The 25,070-nt window shown below is 41.7% G+C and overlaps 1 protein-coding gene across 2 annotated transcripts in view; it reads right to left on the bottom strand.

Annotated features, from left to right (window-relative positions):
- Positions 1-374: 374 nt before the first annotated feature.
- LOC147152580 (rho GTPase-activating protein 6-like) overlaps positions 375-25,070 on the bottom strand; it is a 79,717-nt gene continuing 55,021 nt past the window's right edge. For both annotated transcript variants that reach the window (XM_086048685.1, XM_086048696.1), the window contains 13 exons: positions 15,077-15,236; positions 12,048-12,119; positions 8,726-8,874; positions 8,491-8,619; positions 8,204-8,399; positions 8,046-8,101; positions 6,444-6,594; positions 6,196-6,344; positions 4,465-4,644; positions 3,759-3,850; positions 3,460-3,680; positions 3,297-3,380; positions 375-2,689 (listed from right to left, as the gene is read on the bottom strand). In XM_086048685.1, coding sequence (XP_085904811.1) covers positions 2,178-2,689; positions 3,297-3,380; positions 3,460-3,680; positions 3,759-3,850; positions 4,465-4,644; positions 6,196-6,344; positions 6,444-6,594; positions 8,046-8,101; positions 8,204-8,399; positions 8,491-8,619; positions 8,726-8,874; positions 12,048-12,119; positions 15,077-15,236 — 2,151 coding nt within the window. In that variant the 3' untranslated portion in view covers positions 375-2,177. The remainder of the gene's footprint in view (positions 2,690-3,296; positions 3,381-3,459; positions 3,681-3,758; positions 3,851-4,464; positions 4,645-6,195; positions 6,345-6,443; positions 6,595-8,045; positions 8,102-8,203; positions 8,400-8,490; positions 8,620-8,725; positions 8,875-12,047; positions 12,120-15,076; positions 15,237-25,070) is intronic.

Below are 25,070 nucleotides of genomic sequence, written 5' to 3'. Positions count from 1 at the left end.
ATTGAACATCAGGCCTGCATTCATATGTAATGTGTGTGAGGGGTTTGGAGGGAGGAGGGACTGGGTAGACGGCGTCGCGTGTTTGTGTCCCTCTGTTTTAAGATGTGTATTTACTAATGTGAAGATGTCTTAAAAATTGTTTTGAGTTTTTCCCTCTGATCGTTTGTTTAAAAGCCCTTCTAGGGATGAGCATCGTAAATTAGCATGAGCTATAAATGCTGTGATGCTGTGCCGCGGCCCGGTCCAAAGTGGCCTGCAACTCGGTAACGGTCCGCGGCCCGGTGGTTGGGGACCCCTGCACTATTTACACGTTGGGAAACTGTTCTTGCTTGCTCCTTTCCATTTCTTTCCAAAGAATTCACTCCACCAGAAGATGTGAATGTAATCATATTTAATTCCACTGTAACATACATAGAACTCAGGTGGTACAAAAACAACCAAAAACAAAAGCAAATAGCAAAATATGACATTACAAATTGAACCAGTAAACCCCACTGATGTCAATAAATCCATCATGGCATAAGATGATGTAAGATTAAAAAAAAACCTAGGGCCATTTGTAACTTTTTAAAAACTTTTTTTCCCCATTTGGAATAAAAACATATATATACTGCATATCATATCATACACTATAGTAAAGCAAAGCACATTTGCTGAATTTTTCACAAAACATGACCCTTAGCTATGAGCTATGGCATGTACCTACTCTTAACAGAAGCCACTCCACATGCTTGGAGAACAACTAAGTGTTCACAGAGGGAAACAGCAAAATTGCCTTACGATAGGTGGCGCCAGAGTTTCCTCACAACGCGTCCAATTTTTGCTTGCTCTACTTGCTTGTTTCTTTTACTTTACCCCTTCAAAGAAACACAAATTGTAAAATATTTGCCAGCAAATACCCACGTGATTGAGTCTTTAGGGGGAGTTAGCCAGCTAGGTTTGTGGTTTCATTCACAAGTGCTGTTTTCTTATTCATTTAACTCTATGACGGTGTTCAAACTGAAACATTTTGTTCCATGTGTCCAGATTAACAGGTAATGAACTGTGGCAATTAAGGTTACGCACCACAAGTCACTATATCACCTTATGCACACAACCAGGCGGCAAAAGCAGCACATTGCTTTTGATGAAACTTGAATGGAAAGCTGATTGACCACTGTAAAATGAGCGTGTACAGTATAGTATTTTAACATTGTTTATGACTGCTTAATAAAATAATCATTATAATATTCATCATTAGAGCAACGATGTCATTAAATGTAAAGGATTATCTATTCAAAACGATTAATTACGGTAACTTGTTGCCCAGTTTCAAGAAATATTTCACATTTGGCCTTGTCTGTCAAAATGATACTTACATATAGAAATTTATAGAATTGTATTTTATTTTTATCACAGGCTCACAGCATAGTTTTGCTGTATTTTACTTACATAAGCCAGAAACTAACATGGATATTTCCTGAAAACACTCTTGGCCTGCCTAAGCCATTCTCGTCAACAAGTATATGAACACAAAGGATATCCTGAAATGAAATGGAAAAAATAAAAAATAAAAAAACAATACATTTTGGCACACCTCATAGTGCAGCAGGTAGCAAACTTACAGCCGAGTGCTTTAATATTACAATTACATTCAACACTGAGGAAAAAAGAGCAGTCTTACAAAGACTAACATTTAGGTCAAAGGCTTGAAGGAGAGACACACTTCAAATCAAATGTTTCGTGAACTCCTTTAAGTGGTGTGGATAAGAATTTTGCATTTAAACAGCGACCAAAATCAAGATCGGAGTCTGGATGTTGCCTTTTTATTAACTGAGCTAGCACATTTTCTATCATTTGCTACTAAAACAAAAGCAAACATGATGGCATTTATGGCAACATCTCGAAGTGCTGTGATGATTTTTGAGGTATTTCTGGTGGGATGTTTTCAAACGCTTCGAACTGAAATGTGGGCCAGAAACAATATCCAAACAGAGAAGAATGAGGGGTGGCTCATCCAAGTTTTAAAGTCGGTAGAAGGCAGCAGCTGAACATGTAAACAACAAGAATGCCATGGCGTGAACATGCTGGCAGATCCAGGGACGGACAGGGAGGAAAAATGAGACTGTGTGATTATAATGGGGGAGATTTTCCATTTTCCATTCGTCACATCTGACATAAAGCTGGACTTGACGGTCTCACACAAGAGTCTCCGGCAGTGTGTCCGCACTGTCTGAAGATAGCAGCTGCCATATTTGCCAGCGGTCCCTCTGCCAGTCCTGCCACTCGGGGCTGTGCGGCATCAGAGGCCCATCGGAGTTTTTCTGCTCGGCGCTTGGCTTCTTGTGCTGCAGGGGGTGCTGCTGCGCTGCTGCAAGCTGAGGTGAGCTTTGACAGGCAGCCAGGCGGTGATGAGCATTATAAGGGGGAGGGAACCGGCCACTTTCGTTAGCGGTCACCCAACCTTTCAATCCCGATGTCGTGCAGGCCCCATGAGCGTGCTCGAGGACCTGCGGAGAGCGATTGATGGCTGGCTGCAGGTGAGGGCTATTGCATACGCGGGTCAGCGGGAGGTGGGGTCTGCACTCAGCAATGCCAGGCGCTGTCCTAGTCGGCGGTGCCATCAGTTGCTGTCTGCTATCACCATGGAGTCCATCAAGTCCTTCCTGTGAGCTGCGGGAGCTGCCCTCAGACACGTTGCCATGGGAACCTTCACAGCAAACAGCCACAATATCAATGGAATGAATCAAAATGTATTGCGCTTTTCATAGATATATACAGCATGTCCACATAACACTGATATTTTGTATTTACTGTGTATTTCACTGTATGTTTTGGACCTTTTTTCTTATGCAAACTGATTCTATTTTATAGATAACTTTTTGGAAGCTCTTAACAAGAGCGAAATGAACCATTTGGCTTGTTTCTTTTGTGTGATGAAAAAGTACGCCGTTATTTTTAATTATTCTTCCTTTTATCCTGCATCTTTATCTCCATATGTGCACTGCTCTTTAATTAATAATATTAATTAATAGTTAACTTGCCAAAAGTGCTGGTTGTTGCTTCGGATCATTTTGGGTGTGTTTGTCTGCATCTACTGCTTTTTGCTGCACACTGCTAACAATGTCAGTAATCATAGTAATCATGTCAGCAAACAACTTTTCATGAAAAAAGCCTGTAATGTGGACTACCCATGACTCCATTTCATCAAATTGCAGTGTCAATGTATAACTTTGTTAAGTTCATAGTTCTCCTTTTTGTGCTGGAGTACATTTTGACTCGCGGGCAGAGCCCGAGTTGTCAGGCAGGCAGCTCACCTGTACAAGCCTGGTCCTTGAGTGCCGGTTTCAGAGTCGTGTGCCACGTCCCCCAAATGTTAGCATGTTCCTCCGAAATGCAGTCTCAAGTAAGCAAAAGAGAAACAAGGTCAAACGATTGGGAAAAGAAAGTCAGACGTTCGGTCCGAGATTGAGAGCTCACCTGGTGCCACCCTGCCGTCGGCTCCCGACTCCCCCGCCCAGCCCGCCACTTGCCCCATCGGCGTACAGCCCGGCTTCCCTGCCTCGCCTCTGCGTTCGCTCAGGATGGGGGAGTTGTTGTCGTATGGAGACACCTCCCCGCTGGACGGCTTGTTGGAGTCGCTGGAGGAGTGGCGCTCACTCAGGGCGAAGGGCTCCTCGGACTGGAGTAAATCGGTACTCCTGCGGGGAAAACCAAGTTGGGCTGAAAGATGGGATGAAAGAGGAGAGCAAAATGATCTTGTTACCCGCGTAACTCACTGTGACGCTTTTCGTCTCAGGAGGTAGTCCACCACATCGGGGTCTGTCTCCAGTAGACTCATTAAAACTTCATTTTGCAGGTCAGGTGGGACCTAAACAAAAAGCAATTTGGATTAATTAAATCAAGGTTTTGAATCTCCCTGCTCAAGGCAACGATCGAGGAAGGTCTTTGTGTATTTCCTGCATTTTTGCCCAATCTTTAATAAACTCTGACTCAAGCTGATTTACAAAAGAACTTACAGATGTCATCTCCCCACCCCCATCTCAAATAAACATAAAACACATGCTCTTACCAGATCCGAAGAGGTCTGATGTGATTAATTGGCTTACTGTAGGAATGTAAGCCTCAGGGGAGTGGCAGTGGCAGATTACGAAACATTACGGTTGAAAGTTTAGGACCTAAAATGACCTGAGCTGTCTGTCTGCACTGTTGGAAAATCCGGAGAAGAGACAGGAACAAAGCAAGCGAAGAAGAAGATAATCCGTGTAAAATCGTGACCCCTCCTGACTCCTCATGAAGGATTTCAAGCCTGAATGTTCCTTTTTGTTTTGGAAAGAAGGCGTTCAAGTGTCTGGGCGAACATTTTGTGATGCTTTGGTCAGAAAGCTGGCACAATGTACTTACTGACAAGAAAAGACAGTTTCTCTCGACACAAAAATGTGAAAGTGCATCAACTGGACAAAATGAGGATGAGAAGCGACTGACCATGAAGAGGGTCTGGTAGCTGGCGATCATTCTCTGTAGCGTGGCGATGACGGCTGTGCTCTCCTCGGCACGGGCAGAGCTCTGGACGCTGAACTCCTTGTCTGAAGATTTTAGTTTATGGAGCAGGTTGGGGCCAAAGATGGTGGCAAGGTTTAAGGAAGTCATCTTGTTCCCCGTGATCTGAAATGAAGAAATCAAGCATAATGTGACACCCAATCAAAACGAGTTGGGCTGGGTAGCTGATGGTCATGTCACACAATAACCATTGCCAAGTTAAAAGTGTTCATCTTTCGTATCTTTAGCTTGGGTTTCCCCCGTTTGTAGCTAATTTGCGTGTCCGCTCACTCCTGCAGATAGCGTAATGTTGTGTTATAAAACATTCCTTACATTTCACTACAGCACTGCAGCACTGTCACTTAGAGTATTTTTTCCTCTGTACTATGTACAGGCCGAAATGAGTGTTCCTCATATTTTTTATGTAGATGTAGGTTGGTGTGTATACACATGTGTATATACACATGTTACTGCGTATATCTACATAGGTTTGATTCTAAATGTTTGCCGTCAATGTTATACATTAATGGCCACATTATGCCGCCGCCCCTGTGTGACCTATATCCTTGCTACTGTAACAACGAAAATTTCCCCACTGTGGGATCAATAAAGGCATTCTTATCTTATCTTATCTTAAAACAGCAAACCCAGAAAACTGCTCTAGAGGCCAGCATCAATTGTCACAGTGCACTGAAATGACCCGGGTGCAAAGAAATGCAAATTTGACAGGAGCTTTGTCATGGGTGACAAGCCTGCCCTTAGATTATTCAGAGGCTCCAAAATTGCATTGCTGATGTCATGGTTATTATTGTTTCTGGGATTTCAATGTGTTTTTTTAATACACAGGCGGATGGGTTCTCCCCATTATAATGGCACCTGCCTTTCAGACACAGTATTTAAAGTGGAAGTCGACCCAAAAATATTTTTTTCAAGAATATGTTTTATGCATAGCTGAAACAGGGCATTCTGATTAATATTGGGTTTGTGGAATAGGAGCTAACTCATTAACTGCCAGACATTTTCAGACCCTCTTTTACCCACATGTTTGAAAAAAAAAATGTAAAAACAAATATATACAAGTTCCTAGGATTGATTGGCTGGACTGTGAAAAGACATATACAGTAAAAATGTTTTTGGCAGTGAATGAGTTTAAGCAGCAAAATCCACCCGTTTTTAGCCATCTCAAGTGGCGGCCATTTTGTCACTTCTCTCGACTGAAAATTACATTACAGATGCTCATGGCTCAGATAACAACCAATCATGGCACAGTTTCAGAAAACAGGTGAGCTGTGACTGGTCGTTACCTCTTATTCCACAAATGCAATATTTATCAGAATTTCAAATAGTGGTCCTGCATCGAACATATTCATGAAAAATATATGCTTGGGTTGACTTACACTTTAATGACGCAAAACCAGACGTTCGCAATTTCCCTCTGGTTTGATAAATCATATTGCAAGATATTGTACCCCAAAATGAACTGCGTGTCAATATCGCACAGTTAGCAGATGCAGTTCTGGGTGCATGCGCTTAGTAGATCACCTTTCACATCTGTGTGCCGGAGGAATCAATGTTTTTCAATGCGGAAACTTTTAGTAAATCAGGCCCGAAGTGCCTGACTTCACATGGATGCACCCATGCAGGTCGTTGTGGTTTATCCGCGAGGGATGACTTTACCTCCTGTCTGTCTTTGTCTTGCCTGTCATGGGCGTGGTCGGCCACGGTGGACAGGAACTCCAAGAGACGGTGAAGTGTGTCGCTGTTGGATGCTGGGAGCAGGTACACCAGTAGCTGCATGACACTTTGCTGCTCGTCTGCATCCAACACTGCAACAGGGACAGGTCAAATAGCACCAGAAGACAAGTGGAGGTGTTGTCTTTGGGTAGCAAAGAGCATTGTGCCTGCTGGACAGGAAGAAAGCATACATGTAGTGTTTATGAAGGCAGTGTAGAGCTCCTTGGTGAGAAGTGGGTCAGGCATGTCCCTCAGGAACTCCTTCAACAAAGCTGCCACATCGTGAACGCTGTGCTCCTCATCTAAATGGACATCAACGCCACGGTCAAACTCCTCTCGTAACTAAAGCATGGGGAAAAAATAGTCTGGTAAAAAAAACGGAATGGACGGAATGCAGGTTTTTGCGCATTATGCATTATGATCATTGTAGAGCAGATGGTTTTATTCACCTCACATACTGCATTGTGCAAGCGTAACTTATAGCGTGGCCAGCAATTGTACTGTATTCTGAATTTGCACAATGTGGTTCTTTGTGTCCAATCTAGTACCCCAAATTCAATGAAGTTGGGACGTAAAAAAACAGAATACAATGATTTGCAAATCCTTTTCAATCTACATTCAATTGTATACAGTACAAAGACAAGATAAATAATGTTCAAACAAAGGTTTTTTTTTTTCAAATATTCACTCATTTTGAAAGTGATGCCTGCAACACATTCCAAAAAGCTGGGACAGGGCCAACAAAATGACTGGAAACGTTGAGGAATGCTAAAAAAACCCATCTGTTTAGAACATTCCACAGGTGAACAGGTTAATTGGAAACAGGTGAGTGTCATTTTGTATGAAAGGAGCATCCCCAAAAGGCTCAGTTGTTGACACAAGGATGGGGCGAGATTGACCACTTTGTGAACAACTACGTGAGCCAAATGGTCGGAACGCTTAAAGAACATTTCTCAGTGTGTTAGTGAAAGTTTAGTCCGACTCGCCGACGGGCGCCCGTTTAAAATTAGCATATACAATCTCTCTACCCCAGGAAAAAAAGGAGAATGACGGACGACGGAAGGGTACCCACGCTGCAGACGGATGACGAATAACGGACGCTCAATTTGGAGTCAAATGCTCAGCTCTGAGTAAAAACTCTACCATGCAAAGTGAAAGCCATACAGCAACAACATCCAGAAAACCGGCCGGCTTCTCTGGGGACGAGCTTATCTGGGATGCACTGACACAAAGTGGAAAAGTATGCTGTTTTGTTGTCTGACGAGTCCATATTTCAAATTCTTTTAGGAAATCATGGAGCAAGAGGACCATGTGTGGTGCATTATGAAGCGCAAAATACGACAACGGAGACCACAGATTGTTGAGCAACTGATGTTTTACGTGAAGCAACAATGGGAAAGAATTCCACCTACAAAGCTTTAAGTGTTTGTGTCCTCAATTCCCAAATGCTTATTGAGTGTTGCTAAAAGCAAACGTAATGCAACATAGTCTTTTTGGAACGTGCTGCGGGCATCAAATTCACAATGAGTAAATATTTGAACAAAAATAAAGTTTATCGGTTTGAACATTAAATACCTTTTCTTTGTAGTGTATTCAATTCAATATAGATTGAACAGGATTGCCAAACCAGTTTATTCTGTTTTTTTTTAACATTTTAAACAATGTCCCAACTGTACTGAAATTGAGATTTGTATGTGTGGAAATGAAATATAATGCCTCAATAATTTTGGATGAAACCGGTTTGACCCTCAAAACCACAGTACAGTTCATGGAGAATTAAACAGAGCACCAACCTGTCGAACTCTTTTCTTTGAACTTCCCACTCTAAAAATCCCCACCGTCTGCAAACCTGAGTGAGGAAAAGAAAAAAAAAGGACTCCTATATATAGTGTCACTGCAGATATGAAGCCGATGTCTATACCACAGGTACGAATGTCCATTATATACATACCGTATTTCTCAATGTGTTGACAGCAGCTGTCAACTACACGGGGAACCTGACGGTATATAGGGTTGAGACTCAGCCGTTTGTCCCTGTGCTTCTCCTTCTTACTTGGTGTCTCGGCAGGCAGGGAGAGCTGCAGCGCCTCCAGCAGGCGGGACTGGTTGTCGTCCAGATCCGTGATCGAATCCACCGACATGCCACCCTGAAGATGAAACATGCGTTTCATTTGAGAATACTCAAGTGTACAAACAGTAAACACACTGAACACACTAAACCATGGCCGACCGACTCACCCGTCTGCGCACTCGTGGTGCGGCCTCGGGCGTGTTGGGCGACGTCGACTCATTAGCTGTCTCCGACGTGGAGCTCAATGAGGAGTTACTGCTTGAGAGCTCCTTATTAGACGATCGCTTAGTCGCAAACTGCAGATGATGCAACAATCTTACTTGGTATTCTTTAGCTTTTAATGTGTAGAAACTGCTCATTTTCGGGCACTTCTTAATTAGACGTGAATGCATGCATGATGACCTGGAGAATGGAAGAGACAAGGTCAGATGAGTCCTTGTGATCCTCTCGCTGTGGCGGATCCTGACGATAGCCGTCCTGGCGTTGCCTATGCGTCCTGTCGTTTGCTATGACCTGTGAGAGGGGTATACTGAAGGCCTGAGGAACACCCTCTGGGGAAAAAAAAGAGACAAAAAGGTAGATTACAATTTAGGTCATGCAGCAAAAATAATACAATACAAAAGGGAAAAACATTAAAAAAAACAATCTGATGGAAAAACATTGGTTCTCTTGGAAGTTTTATGTGTTTTAAAATGTGTCACTTGTTAAATCTTACTACCACAGATCTGTAAAAGCGTAAATCAGAAAACAAATGACTTTTTTTATGCCAGTGTACAGACTGCTAATTCTAGTATCTACACAAATAACATTTTAATGGCCCTTGCCCACAATGTACGTCATGTTCGGCATGTTCGGCCTCTTTTTTACCTTTGCATATTGCGTATGAAGAAGGAGGGAAGACAGAAGAGTATAACTGAATCCAGTAGCCACAACTGAAGGGTTTGTGGCTCAATATGACCACAGTCATGCCAGCACAACAGATTTCTTTTCACACAAACTCAGAGCAGCGTGCACATCTGGTAAACACACGGCGCATGCAAGGCAGCACGTATGCACAAAAGCGCCATCTGTGCGGCATATGGTGAACATGATGCGTCTATGCCGAGACCAAATTGATGAAGCCAGTTTCGCAGTTTCTCCTCATGTACAAGCTAAGTGCGTACGTGCATGAATATGAATAACCTCCGTCAAGGGTCGAGTGTGAGCCGAAACCTATCCTATGATTTGGGCAAGAGGCAGGGTACACCTATCAATCATTTATATCAGCGGTCCGCAACCACCGCAGGGCATTTGGTTGCACAGACAGATTGAGAAAAATCCCCAATAAGGAATAAATGCCAGCACTAGATCCCCCCACTTGGCAATTAGTATTTAATCGGGAATACAAGTCAGCTACCATGCCACGCACACTCACACACACACACGCGCGCACACGCACACCCACACACACACCATTGTCGACGGAAGGTTGGCATCGGTGAAAAATCTGTACTACCATAAACAGGTTCCTGGTTAAGCGTTTCTTTAGATGCATTTGATAGCCAACGTCCCAAAGAATTGAGAATTTCTGTGCATTGTCTGGTTGTAAAAGTACAGGTGCGGAGGACAAAGTCTAATTTCCCTATTCACTAGCACCAATTTTGAAATGACTTAAAATTTGTGAGGGAGAGAGAGATTGTGGCTTTCACAAATCAGCACATCTGATCTCATGCCAGCCAGAGTGTTTGTTTTGAACATTTCATTGAAAGTAAGCTTTAATGCTTAACAACGTTAGAAAATGCATGTTAGATACCGCACAGTATAAATTGTATGTCAGTTTTCAATGTTTACAGTTTAGTTTTGTACTCTTAACACACATTTATAAAATACATACCTTATGTCAAATATCTGTCAATTGTTGCTGTGGTACTACTTTAAATGTACGTACTTAAGTGTATATGCATGTCAGAAATGTAAGGTTCTAAAAAGTTGCAAAGTTGCCAACTAGGCTCGGTTTAATTTCCACCATACTTAAGTTAAGCGGTGAGAGATGCTGAAATCGTGTCGGGATTGTAGTTGTTCATGGCGGCCACCTTTTCATTTTGCCGTGTCTTGGCTGCTGTATCCAATCCACTGTTTAGCACGTCTAAGGAGATTGGAGAATTTCTAACAGTTTATATTAAATAATCAGGGTAAAAAAAAGAACTATTTACAAGGCCATAACTCAAAATTTCCTTTCACTAAAGAATTAGGGGACACAGACTCTGGTTGTAGTTTTCTCTGTGAATCAGCAAAGATGGCGGTGCGTTATTGTTTACGTGCTGTGCAATTAGCTAGAGCTAGTGCTCTTCTTTCACTGGACCCTTAACACAATACACAAAATTTGTTGGTTACAATTGAAATTTGAAACAGTAATAGCCAGAGCTAGGCATGTATTTAATTCATCTTTCGTCTGTAGTCCGTCTTTAGCCTCGCCGCGGCGAGCGTGGTGAGGAACGACAGTGAGTTGTGGGGGGACAGATTTCAGTGAAGGACCAGGCTGTGAACAGGCTTCCATGGTGCAGAAAGTCACTGTGAGTCACTCTTTCTGTTCAAATATCAGCCAGCGGTGGGGGGTGCTATTGAAGTTTGCAGTCGGAATCGCTGACGGAAACCCGTTTAAAATCAGAGGAGGACCGGCCTATAGGCGGGTACTACAGTACATCCTCCCCCCCACCCCCCGAAAAAAGGCGAATGACGGATGACGGAAGGGTACCCACGCTGCAGACGGATGGCAAATAACGGACGCTCAGTTTGCATAAAAATTCTCAGCTCTAGTAATAGCTGTGTATTCATTCAGTTGTAACTAAAAATGGAAGAAAGCAGCAATTTACACAAAAGCTGAAAACACCAAGACTTTGAAAACCAGTCTTAGAGTAAACATGTTTAGAATCACACTTGTATCTACAAAAGCACAAGACGAACTTGTTTCTGCTTTTATTAGATTCTTGTCATGTAAAATCAATTCAAGTTGGTGCTTTTCATTAATGAAACTTGACAGACCCCTGATTGTGCAATACCAGCTCATCTGACATGTCCAGATGAGTTAACAACGTCAGCCAGGGCTGGCCATCTGACATACATTGTAGATGACCAGTGGGACGGTGTCTATTCTGTGGTTTAAAATTAGAATTTTCCTCCATTTTTATCCCAAGAGACCAGATCACAATTTAGACAAACAGATAGACAACATACTGTAGAAAAGATTGCATTTTGCAATGTATCGCAATACTTTTTGTGCTGATACAAAGTATCGATACGTTGATGAGTGCATATTTGCGTGTTTTGGGGAATATGAATAAATGTGTTTATTGAAAGAGCCTCGACTCACCAGGTTGATAATAAAAGCCTGTTTCACATTATCTCTATTGCCAATCACTGCCTGGCCATGTTAGGCAGCCAAATACTATGCTGCGCTCAGCAGGCAGTCCGTCCACTTATTCACTGCCAGACATTTTCAGACCCTCGTTTACCCTAAACTTTGAAAAAAAATATAAATAAATTCCTGGGATTGAATGGCTGGACTGTGAAAAGACAAATACATTTGTCAATGGCAGTGAATGAGGTAATATAAATACAAACTGTCAACAGATACTTCATTTTTTTATAATCTCTGTTCAACTGACAAAGGCCGTCTCGCCAGAGGAAGGTAGGGGCAGAGTTTTGGCAACAACAACAACGCCGAATATTTAAGAACTTGGCATACCTTTGTCTTTGCTCTTCTCTTTGGATAAAGAATCCAGCTTCCTCCGTAGCGACTTTTTCCTCTTCTGTCCATCTGTGCAGAGACAAAAGTAATTTAACTAAAAACATCTGGAATACATTATGTCTTTATCTGCTGCACTGTATTCCGATCTTGATAGTTTATAAATTGAGCAAGGAATACTGGAGTAGGTTTCCAAAACTAGTGGACGGCTCGAAATCTGTTAGTGTAGTTTTTCTCGGCAGTAATTAAAATGTTGCAGTTTTCAAAGGGAATATGACAAATGCGGATGGTGAACCTTGATCGGTTAGATTGTGTTAATTTATTGATTTCACTTGTTGCAATATGCCTTTTTTTGTTGTTGTATGTAAAGTGCTTTGTTACAGCTGTAGCTGTTGTGTATTGCGCTATAAAAATAAAATTCTACTGTTGTATTGTATTGTATTGAGCGTTGTCCTCGAGTATTTTGAAAGAAGGTAAAAAAACAAAACAAACCTCTGTTGACTGTAAACATGATATGGTACAGGTTCCCGGATTGTCTGATTTAATAACCAGGAAACTCTGAAAGTTGCGGCACACACTTAAGTTTAATTCCCTGGAATTCTTATGTAAGCCTTAACTATTGCTGGGTCACGTGTGCTGTTCTACGGAATGGTTTAGCAACCTCAGTTTGAACCCCAGATGTTCTCCCGTATCATATGAGTCACTCAAGGCAATGTATGCACCTCCCACCAAGCATCCTACTGTAGCATTAGCTGTTTACGTCATAGAACGGTTTCAGTTTCCCCAAGTGTCCAAGCACCATTGAAATAGCTCAGAATCGTCAACAGTACCACTGCTGTTTGATTTTCACCATGTTTCTTATGACGCTTGAGAAAGTTGAGCATCCCATTTAGCAAACAAGTTGGAAGTGAAGGGAGACCTGAGGAAATGGTGTGGGAAAGCAGATGTAATGGACAGCACAGAATGGGGGTTGGAGCAGAGATAAGAAATGGTTTAGATTTTGGGGGATTTTTGACAGATATCTCGGACAGCTAAACGGATATCTGATGTACTTTAGGTTCAATAATAATGTCTGGTAAACCTTAGCTGCTTTTTCTGTCTTAGCATAACCTCAATGTTGCATTATGTAGTTCTCTACCGTCTGAAAATGTGTTTTTAACAAAAACATGATTCCATTCGATAAAAATGAGAAATAGGGTTTGAAATCCCAATCAGATGTGTACACAATTTTAAGTAGAAATGGAATTCTCTCCATAAGTAGCACAGACGAGAAGGCATTGGTAAGTCATGAAATGCAAGGCCCCACTGGCTGTATTACAATGTTGCAATGGCGGCGACTTCACAGTCAAAAGAAAGATAGCTAAGAAAGAGAGATAGCTTCTGAATACAAGTATAAGGTTGAAAAGAATTTGCAGCTGTGTTTTATTTACTCCATTCCTCGTCCGAAATAGGAGCCTTTGTTTAATCGCTAAACTTGTATAAACTTGCTATACATATCGCATACCTGTCAAGTTGTACACTTTCGGCGTAATTTGTACCGGTGGAAACACCTCTTCAAACACGTACACCGTACATCACTGATTTCCATTCACGTGACAGCAGCTATTCGAAAATAATGTGTAATGTGTAAGATTATATACAGATATGTAATGGCAAATTACAACTTTTATAGGATTCAGTACAACCCGGGTTTGACAGGTATAATATCGTCACTGTCGGGCGGAATCCTCGTAGTGTTAAAAGGACAACTTTACAAGAGGTCAAAAATACCGCCAGCTTGTTTGAGATTCCAGGCACCGCTTCGTTCAAGTAGTATTAGGCCTTACATTGTTATTGCACTCACGTCCACATAATACTACCTAAAAAAACACATTAAATTGCTAATTTAACGCTTTCATTGATTAAGAAAGTACTTCGAAGTCTGCGATCATGTGAAGCCCCCGTCGTGAGAAAAGCCTTTCAAAACGTCACAAAAGCAAACGTCTGCCGAAGGCAACTTCATTTTCAACTTCATTTTCACAAAACCCTTCTTAAAGGTCTAAAGCCATGAGTGATGCAATAAATGAAACTGACTCAACGAACCGTGTCTATAAAGTAGATATTAAAATGAAACCGAGGCTTACCTTCGTGACACACGATCGAGGGTACTTCTGCAATGAAGCGTCACATCGATCCATATTAAACAAACAAGCCAACTTAATCAAACGAACGTTACTATTTTCACTCGTTCTAAAAAACAATAGGGTGTAAAAAAAAACCAGAACAAAACACCCTGAAAGTAAATAGAGCAGGGCCTGTGCACACCCAGGCCCACCCAGAATGACAGACTGTCCAGCCAGTGAGATTCATGAAAAAATATATACTTTTAAATTATTTTTTAATTTGTGTTTCTTTCTTTTTTGTTTTTTTTTATTGAATATTAAGAAGGGCATGATTGTGGATGTCTAAGAAAGATCTGAACTTCATATTATTCTGTTGGTCATTTTATTTGAATATCCGATGTGTACAGGAGGATTGTGCTCAGTGAGAGAAATATTTAGGCCCACCCTAATTTTTCCAGGCCCACCCATTATCCATGTTCTGACCCCGCCCCTGAAATAGAGGTGACCATTACGCCACATGGCTTCCGCACAACTAGGAAACGGAAGTAGTATCGCGACACCTCTGCAACACTCAAACATAAGTTGCGTTCAAGAGAGGCAGTGAATCTGTGTTTTTATGTATGTACCGGTATTTGCTATTTTCACCACTTGAAATATTAATGCTAAATCTGCATTAAAAATTGCAAAGTAGGGATGGACCATTAGATTCAATTTGTGAAAAAAAATGAATTTGACCATATTTGTCCATGCAAGGTTTTCGCCGGACAGCGAAGATATGTTGCTGTCCAAAGTAGCTGCTTTTCACTAAAATGTACACATGAATTCGTGGAAAAACAAGCTAAAACTTTCCTTACAAGAGCGCCACAGTCACTTACAGAAGTTGCGTAACAATGCATTAAAGAGGTGGAGAAATACATGCGATCCCACCTTTTGGCACAGTAATCTGGCATCCAACATCATAGTCTTGGTGCAAGCGGACGTAGGCCACCTCCTGGAGTCGGGCCCTCTCCAGTTCAGACAGGCTCTGTATGGCAACTGGAGTCAGACGCACACTCTGGCCCGACAGGCTGTTCCAGGTGAAGTCACCCTAAGGGGAGCCAAAGCATTAGTTGTACATCAAATAGCAGAGGTGGGCATTCCGGATGGTCGGACGGACGATGAGATTTCTTTTAAAAAGGAATCAGCAAGGACGGAGGTATGTTTTCGCCCGTCCCTCTAATCGTCCCTAACCTGGTCAAGTACCGGCTGACGTGTTGTGTTGGGTCCTTTTAAAAAGCAAGACTGCCTTGCTAAGCCTGCACAACACTGGAGTGCTCATGTGTGTTCCCTCCCTGCAGTATTGTTCTCACAGGCATAGTGTGCCCTGTAGTGGACGCCCATTTCACTGACCAGGAAAAAAAACAAACTGAAATCCATGACCCGGAAGTGGAAGATGTTCATTCTCCTCCTAAAATAACATTGCCTTATTTTGCAATAATTATTTTTATTGCAAAATAATGCAATAAAAAGTGAAAACGTGCAACAAAACCCAATAGTGTTGTGTTATTACGCAATCTTAAATATTCTCGTGATGTCCCCTGGTTTGCCCCATGTCATCATCATCATCATCATCGTCACAACGGTGGTTGCTGACAGCTAAAAAGCTGTCTAAGTTAAAAAGTTGTAAACAAATCAATCCACTCACGATACTCCCAGCCGGTAAGTGGATGTGCATAGGAAATTAGGAAATTGTACGGCAGTGGCGGAGGGGGGGGGGACCGAGGGAATCTCAGGATGGAAACGATTTCAGTAGATGAGGACGGACGGAGTCAGAGAACAATACTTTTTATGAATAAGGACGGAGGGACGAGGAGGGAAGGGTACCCAGGTCGCAAATGGAGGACTGAGGACGAGCTGGCAAAAAAGCGTTAAGTACCCAGCTCTCCCAAATAGTCACATTGGTTCTTTCCTGAAGACGTAGGTACATGGCATATAAACTAGGAATGCACTGAAAATTTTAATTACTGAAAACTTTTGGCCCAAATGTGCATTTTTGGGTTCAGACCGAAGGAGCAAACAAAAATCAACTCAAGCGGCTCCAAAGATGCCATGCGTTATGGGGAAGTCCAAAATGTTCCGGAGTGGACTTTGAGTTAACAAGTGAGTCTGTAAGTATTGTGTCTTGTGATTGGCCTCCATACAGTAATATTTGGACTCTACCAACCAACGTTTGTTGATATCATCGCATGTACAAAACTATTTTTGCAGCTCCGCCACTGTGGCTGGCTGGCTATTAAAAGCCACAACAGTAATTTCAGGACTACAAGACGCAAAAGATTTAAAGCCGCAATAGCTGAATATATATATATATATATATATATATATATATATAAAGTCACTGAACCCTGTGACGTAAATGCGTAGTGACATCATCGTTTATGCACTTGAAAATGGGACCGTCCTACCAGAGCTCATTTGCAACAGGAAAACTTGTTTTATACTACTTCATAAATCAATAGATAAGCAGCATAGTTAAGTGCCTTTTGGACAAGCATTTGAACGACAGACATTCAAATGTGAATAGCTCGGGTGAAGGGAGGAGGGTAAGTAGGCACGGTAAATGACTTCAATGCCCCAGCCCCCTCCCAATACCAGAGTGTTATGATAGGGGTTGACATCAAATGATTCGGCCGAGGATTTTTTTTTTAGGCTTTTAAGGTATTATCATTTCTTTCTGTAATTCGTTTTTTGGCCTTGGGTTTTTCATTTCCGCTTTCGGCCAAGAATTTTCATCTCAGTGCATCTCTGATATAAACACATAATTGGACACTTGCAAGCCCAATGTCTGCATAATATTACAATAATTGGGTCTTCTACTCAAACTCTTCATCACCCTTTCTCTCACAGACATAAAGGAATGCATGCTCAGAGTGTGGGATGAGTCATTGAAACCAGCTGGGTCTAAGAGCTTCCCGAAATACATACAAGTCAATTAAATTTGGAACACAGATGAAGCTGCAACCCTGACGTGGTGGCTGGGGGAAAATGTGTGTGATGAATCAAGTCCTTGAAAACCGCATGCCCCCTTTTTAAATGTAGAGTATGTGATGTTTTCTTACATGTGTGCTATGGAGAGCAGAGTCTTTTCTCTTTGAAACATGGCATGACTTGATGAAACTTGGTTTTAGAACGCTGCCATTAATGTACATACTGTATGTGAATGTGTTCGGCTGCGGGGGTCTCTTTTGCCATAGTCCGGGAGCGATTACGGGACTCCAACAATGATCCCTCTCCCGTGCCCCCCTCCCCTCTCTGGTATGTCATCATACCAGAGCTCTCAGAGGTTGACACTGAACTAAACTCAACTAAGCTTCATCCATCCCCATCAAAGATCCTGCTGGGCAGAACCAGCTCAACCGGCAAGAGGCTTCTTATTTACCTTTTCCAACTGTTAGTCTTACAAATTGTCTGTGTGTGCGTACATGAGTGTGAGAGGCAACTTTGTTTTGGCAGCACTTGAGAGTACTTGTGACCTCACTGCACATTAAGTGGGGCCTAAAAGCAAAGAGCTTGCATTGCACTGAAAGGCTTCGTGTAAAAATACGGCCACGCCTAACACTAATAAAACAAAAACAAACAACAAATAAACATGTTCTTAGATGTATTTACATCATATCACTGTATATTTATATATGAAAAAGATAATGACGTTGAAACGCTCTCACCGCCATCCCCCCCAAAAATAATATGGTAAAATTTTTTTAACGATTTCTCTTCTCTGTTGTAAAGTTAAACAAACACTAAGACGAAATAAACAGTCAGATGGTCTGCCTGTAATTCATATCTTTACTGTTGTAAGCTTAAAGGGATCAAAAAACAAGTTATTTGATTCATTATAAATAGTTTTAATTAATAAGGCAATTAATCGAGAATCGCAATTCGTTTCGATCGGATTCACGGTACACAGTATTTGGATCCATCATTTAAATGCTTACTGAAATGCAACACTGGAGTTCATCAAGTCCCAAAGTTAGCTCCCCACTTGGTTGCTAAGCATCAAGGCCACCATCATCTGCTTCCCTTTAACTTGTCCATTGATCACAATTTCGGTTGGTTTTCTGCACTTGTTACTCTTTTGCATTGGCAGCCGTTGTAGTGGGGCGTGTCTGCACTGTGTTGACTGGACCTCCATCATGTACTTAGGTGACTAATGCTGCTTGGACATACTGAGAGCTGCAGCGAGTAATTTGTTATTTTAGACAAAGGGATGAAAGAATACGTTGGTTTCCGTGGCAATACGCAGACAGTCTAAGGGCCGGGGAGTGAGAGAAATATTGCTATGGCAACACAGGCACTGGGCACTTGTTGCCATGATGCTCTGCATAAATTATTCCCAAATGGAGTCTCTTTTAATGTGAGCAAGGTGAATCTGTCTCCTAAAATAGATCACCAGTGACCCCGACTTATTGACAGCGCCACAGCATACAGAATGTAGCTAGTCATAAACGTCACACACTCCTTTTTGTTCCATTGTGAGAGACATCAATGCCATCATCTGTGCCAGAAGCAGTATGTATTGACTGCAATGCATTACTACCCCCTATATGAACTCACAATATCACTGTGTGTGTGCGCGCATGTGAGGTTGTATGTGTGTGTGTTTGTGAGTGTGTGTAATAGTAAATAACTTATAGCTGTCCAATCGAAACACCCAGTGGAAAGACATGTAATACAATTCTCTATCCTCTATTTTTGATCCAGTTTAGAACAAACTTTTATTTTTCCATTAAGAGTAGTGGTGCAAGATTAATAAATAAATTTAAATGACTTTGAATTCAAAGAATAAATTACAATGCGTTTATTTTGATTCCGATTTTTTTGGGGTGCAGAACTTTCAGTACACTATTTAAGAGTAGTTTTTCCTTTCAGCTCATAACGTATTCAGAATAAAGTTGAATAACAAAACTGCAATTTACCGAAAAGTGCATTTTCCCACTCATTCATCGCTGTGATTATGTAGACTTGTGACTTTATTCATGTTTGGGTGTATGCTGGCGTCACACTAATAAACCGTCGTAGTTTGTGCAACATGTCTGGGGAATACAGGCTAGTTATGAATGATGCGGACTAAAAGCATGTAAACTGAATGTTAACCAATCATCCAGGATGTCACGTTTGACTTGCTCGCTAAAGTACTGAGTGCGTGTGTGCGTTTATATTTGTTGGTTCAACTCGGAGACTGTTTTCTGGGTGTGTGTGTTTAAGCTTTTGTTTAGCGTGCTTGCGCGGCAAGTTTTCCTCGTAATCCATATGGCTCGTAGTGCAACAGAATTGCTCTTCACGGTGACCGTTTTGGCACATCTAACACCGACGTCAGTCTTGTCAACCCCAAACCATTTACAGACTACGAATGACGTGGACTCGCACCTCGCTCTGAATCCCCGATCGACACTACTCCATGACATTTCATGAGGAGGAAACAGGTCCGCTGCAGTGCGGACAGAGTCACGTGACCAGGCCCTGCCCGCTGATTTGGCGAATGATTAGCACTTCCTCCTCCTCTGCCGTCAATGCACACTGATTTTTCAGCATTTCCTCCAACTTTGCGGCCGTCGGCTGACTTGCTTCGAGGCAGTATTAATACTCGATAATGTAAAATTACACATCGTGTAGGCAAGATTGACAATGATATCGATAACGATATATATCGCCCACCTCTACTCAGTGATGTCACAATTAAGCTTTAACAGTAGTTAAGGCTCTCAAGGTTCTTGCAGTGAAGCTGTGATCGTTTAGCAGTGAACAGGACTCCAGCGAAGATGTGATCGTTTAGCAGTGAACAGGACTCCAGCATGACTGAAAAGTCTCTCACGGGCTGCAGATGCAGACATTTTCGATCAGTTTCGTCCGAAAACAACTCTTTCCCGCAGCTGAAGTTGAATATAGGGGTGGGCGGACCAAGCCAAATATCGATATTATCGATACTAAGCAAGTACTTGGATCGGATCGATACTATTCTCCTGGGATCGATACTTCGCTCAAAGCACCGCTTCTCCCTCACTTTCTCTCTCGCCCAGCGGCCTCCTGCTACTCTCTGAGTCTCTGCCTGAGTGAGCGACTCAGGCACACTTTTAGTCCCTCCCTGGCAGAGACAGACGGGAGAGTGAGAGAGCAGCCGGAAACCTAAAGTAATGGCAGAGCCAAACAAGAAGTGGAGCGCGGTGTGGACTTGTTTTTTACAACAACAGAAAAGGACAGTGCCAAGTGTAATTTGTGTTATAAAGTGCTCCGCTACTGTGGTAACCCCACAAATTTACACAAACATATGAAAAAAGCTCACCCTACAGAGAGCAATGAGCTGCAAGCGAAGTTTAGGGAGGAGGAGGAGGAGGGGGGAGATCCCCAAGCCAGAACACCCCCGCGTTCTCTTTGTTATTCCTTTTCTTTTTTTCTTTTATGCTATAGATTAAAAAAAAATCCGGCTGAGCCTTTTGTCTGTGTTAATACTGTATTTATTTATTTCTTCTACACAACGTACAACGTACTCTGGCAGAGGCTTTTCAGCCCCAAAAAAATCAACAATAGATTGTTGTAGTAAAAGTATTTTATTTTTTATACTGTTAAAGGTTTTTACATTGTATTGTTTACTCGATTTGTACTTTCTGACTTTATTTTCAAAATATTGTACAATGGAAGGTTGTCAACTTGTCATTGTTATATTTGTATTTTCATTACATTGCTGCTGTTGTAGTAGAAGTATTCTACTTTTTTATACTGTTAAAGTTTGCATTGTAGTTATTTATATATATATATATATATATATATACACAAACTCAAGGGGGACCATAACATCTCCAAGCAAAAAGCATCGGTATCGTATCGGTATGATACTACTCTGATACTAATCTGTATTTACTTGGTGTTGGATTGATACCAAAATTCCCAGTATCGCCCACCCCTATTTGAATATGATCATGTAACGAGACTGCCATACAGCTACATTTGATTGGTGAAACACAGTCACATGGTAGAGCTTGGCGCAGGTCTCCGACAAAATGAATGCGCCTTTCTCTGAGAGACAGAGAGAGAGAGAGAGAGAGAGAGAGAGAGAGAGAGAGAGAGAGAGAGGCGTACGTACGCGGAGGGGATTTAAGTAACGGGTTCAATGTGGCCTAATGTAGCGGAGTAAGAGTACAGTTTCTTCTTCACAAATCGACTCAAGTAAAAGTAAAAAGTATAGTGATTTGAAACTACTCCAAGAAGTACAACTTTTCCCAAAACTTACTCAAGTAAATAGTAACGGAGTAAATGTAACTCGTTACTACCCACCTCTGATCACCAGTCTCTGATTTCACTGTCACTCATCATCAATGAGGGGCGCAGCCATGGGTGGGCCTGGGTGTGCACAGGCCCAACCAGATTGACAGGCTGCCCACCCAGTGAGATTCATGAAAAAAAAAAAGTAAATTATTATTAAATTATTTTTGAATTTGTGTTTCCTTGTGTGTGTGTTTTTTTTTAATTTTATTGAATATTAAGAATGGCATAATTGTAGTTGTCTAAGGAAGATCTGAACTTCATATCATTCAATTTGTCATTTTATTTGAATATGCGATGTGTCGGGACAGGAGGATTGTGCTCAGTGAGAGAAATATTCAGGCCCACCCTGATTTTTCCAGGGCCACCCATTAGCCACGTTCTGGCTCCGCCCCTGGTACAATGTAGCCTAATGTAGCAGAGTAAGGGTACAGTTTTTTCTTCACAAATATACTCAAGTAAAAGTAAAAAGTATAGTGATTTAAAACTACTCCTAGAAGTACAAAATTTCCCAAAACGTACTCAATTAAAAGTAACGGAGTAAATGTAACTCGTTACTACCCACCTCTGATATCCATCCATCCATCCATCCATCCATTAGCTATACCGCTTCTCCTCACAAGGGTCGCGGGCGTGCTGGAGCCTATCCCAGCTGTCTTCGGGCAGTAGGCGGGGGACACCCTGAATTGGTTGCCAGCCAATCGCAGGGCACACGGAGACAAACATCCGCACTCACAATCACACCTAGGGGCAATTTAGACAGTCCAATGAACTTACCATGCATGTTTTTGGAATGTGGGAGGAAACCGGAGTACCCGGAGAAAACCCAGGCAGGTTTTGTTTTTGCTAATCAATTTGACAAAACTGTTGTCTATCCATGAAGCTGTCCAAGAGGCAAGGAAACTCGTTACAGTTTTTTGTTTTTAACCTGGTTGTTTCAAGAAGAACACAACTTTAAGATGGTCAACTTTAAGATTAATCACCATGACAATGTGGTACTTATAGTAGAACTCGGGCCCAATTTAGGAAAAACACACGCACATCTGGTAAAGTCCAACTCGTCATTCTGGCGAGCCTTCCACACAATTACGTACAACATGTGCAGCGATATTCCAGGCAGGTACTCGGGGCCCAGAAGAGGAGCCGTTATTGTGGAAACAGATACAGTACCAAAGGAATTCTTTCTCTTGACGCTTTTGATCAGCTTTCATTTTGTGTTTCCACTGCCGTGAAATGACCCCTGAGCAGAGTTCCTTTTCCGCAACGTTAAAAAGGAAAAATCTGTTTGTCTTTTGTGTGTGTGTGTGTGTATGTTCATGTGTGTGTATGTCTTTTGTAGGTTGTGCATGTCATAGATTGCTTTTACTGACTTTTTCCCTCCCCTTGAAAAACCATCTCAAGGTTCACATCTGTTTGCAATTACAGACCACCTGGACTCATCAGCCGGCACTCTTCTTGTGTGTGTGTATGTGCCCAGGCCAACGTTCATGCGCTTAATGCATGTGTGTACATGTACCTGTCCAATTCAGAGGATTAATAGGTTGTTCCACATTTTTAAGGTTGTCCTCAATTCGGCTTGAGGCAAAGCTAAGGGATCAATGTTACATAACCAAACATGAAGATAATGTAGTCATGAATTACATTGGAAAGAGTATAGCCGTCATGTTTAATTGATTTAATAAATTCGAATTGTTTAAAAATAAAAGCATGTTCCTTTCAAGTGAACGTTCTAATTTATATTTCTGGTTAACTGTATTTTTTTTACTGTGATATAATGTAAACTTACAGCAATTTGGACCAAATATTTCTTTTTATATTAAGTACTGATGGATGGATATATTTTACGCATGCACAATTTTTAAAACGTCTGGCAAAAATTCCTCGACCCGGCCGACCGCCGCCTCCACGGATTTGAACTTGAGCATTGACAGATGATGACAATTTTGGCAAGAAAAATTGATAAACTCTGCAGTTTGATAATCTTAAGGTTTGTTTAGTCCTTTTTTATTTAAACCTTGTAACTGTCCTTGACTATACATCATTTTGACACACAACTCTTTTGACAATGTTTGTTAATGTAGCGGCAGCTAGTAAAGCATAATACTGAAAGGTGTTTTCAATATTTTGCTTACTTCAATTATCACCATGAAAAGTTGACATGTACCTAATATTGTGGCCAGTGAGTAGGAGTTTGTCTTTTGGGAAAATATCGATTAATTCAAGACAAAAATGTGTACGCTTTCAGATCAAAGGTGATGTTTCTCCACACCAAGACAATCTAAGCATGTCTGTTGAAACAGAAAAGAGCCTTTCCCGAACTGTTCACTTGTCCAAAATGGTCTTGCTTAAAGCACAAATTAAGTTTTCAGGGAACCTGAAGTATCTTTGAATACTTTTGTTTCATTATTGCTCCTTGACAGAGCAACGCAAACTCACACAAATACGATAGGAAATCATGCACTTGTTTTAAGTGATCTGCTTGGCTTGTATGAGCAGCTTGTGAAGTGCATATTTCTGGGTGGGAATCACATTACTTTTAGCATACGAGTGGTATTGTTTGTCCTGTGTGAGACTGACTGATTGTTGAAGGGGGTGGCGCCATGCACGCCTGCATGACTGTGCTTGCTTCAGTATCCTTTAAAAGCCTCCATTTTGTGTTGATGCGTGTGAATGACACTCAAAGAACGGTCAGCAGCGGCCAAACAAGACTCAGCAGATGACACTTGCAGATGAGTGCTTTGAAGAAGTTGGCTGGACTTACCCACAGCTACCCGTCCCCCCCTCATGGCGTCTTGAAGTAAACAAACAATCACCACAATATGCGCCGGTTTGGACAGAACAACCAGATTGTAATGACAAATATAGAACATCATGACAGTGCGCACTACCATACGTACACAGTTAAATACGCTGGTGTCGCGGTTCCATCACCTAGCTTGCGTGCAGACAGCACGGGTTCAGTTTTCACTCTGTGACAGCGTGAACGTGAGTGTGAATGGTTGCTTGACTCTCCCTCGTTGTTTTGACCGTTATTACGATTTCAGTAGTTTATAGTTACCGTTTGGTTCAGTTCCCTTTAAGCCTTTGTTTTTTATAATGCGCTGCCCCTTTAAGAGAGAGTGAAAAAATCAGCGTGAGAACAAGAGCTTCCTGCTCACACTAGTACGGTCAACACACCAAGGAAGTTGAATTGTGTCTGACGTTTAAGTTCATAAAACGGCATTCCCTGTGAGTATTTTTCAAGTAATTAATAATATATTGATGTTAGATAGTTGAGCTTGCAAATTAAAAATTGTTAAGAAGTTAACTATTTACATTGCCGACTGCGCCGCCATTTTGTTTGTGAATAGTAGACTTTCGTACATTTTGTTCATTTTTCAGTTTCACACCTGTCATATAAAGAGAAGGTCTAAACCCATCCTGGCGTCAGTGACTTATTGTGTGGAGGTGTTTTAACTAGCTGGTTACCAGAAAGGTTCTGTGAGGCCAGTACACTCGTTATTTCTCGAGTTGAACACTAGTTTATAGGGATGAATGATTTTAGGAAAAGATGGAATTGAGATTTTTCTGGCAGATATTGGTATTTCGATTCGTTTCACCATGTTCTTCAAATCATGCTGCAGTG

The sequence above is a fragment of the Filicampus tigris genome, chromosome 1 (genome assembly GCF_054856515.1).
Source record: "Filicampus tigris isolate MCC_2025a chromosome 1, RoL_Ftig_1.0, whole genome shotgun sequence".
Taxonomy (NCBI): domain Eukaryota; kingdom Metazoa; phylum Chordata; class Actinopteri; order Syngnathiformes; family Syngnathidae; genus Filicampus; species Filicampus tigris.
The sequence above is the reverse complement of the archived record's forward strand: the minus strand, read 5'-3'. Positions and strand labels throughout refer to the sequence as shown.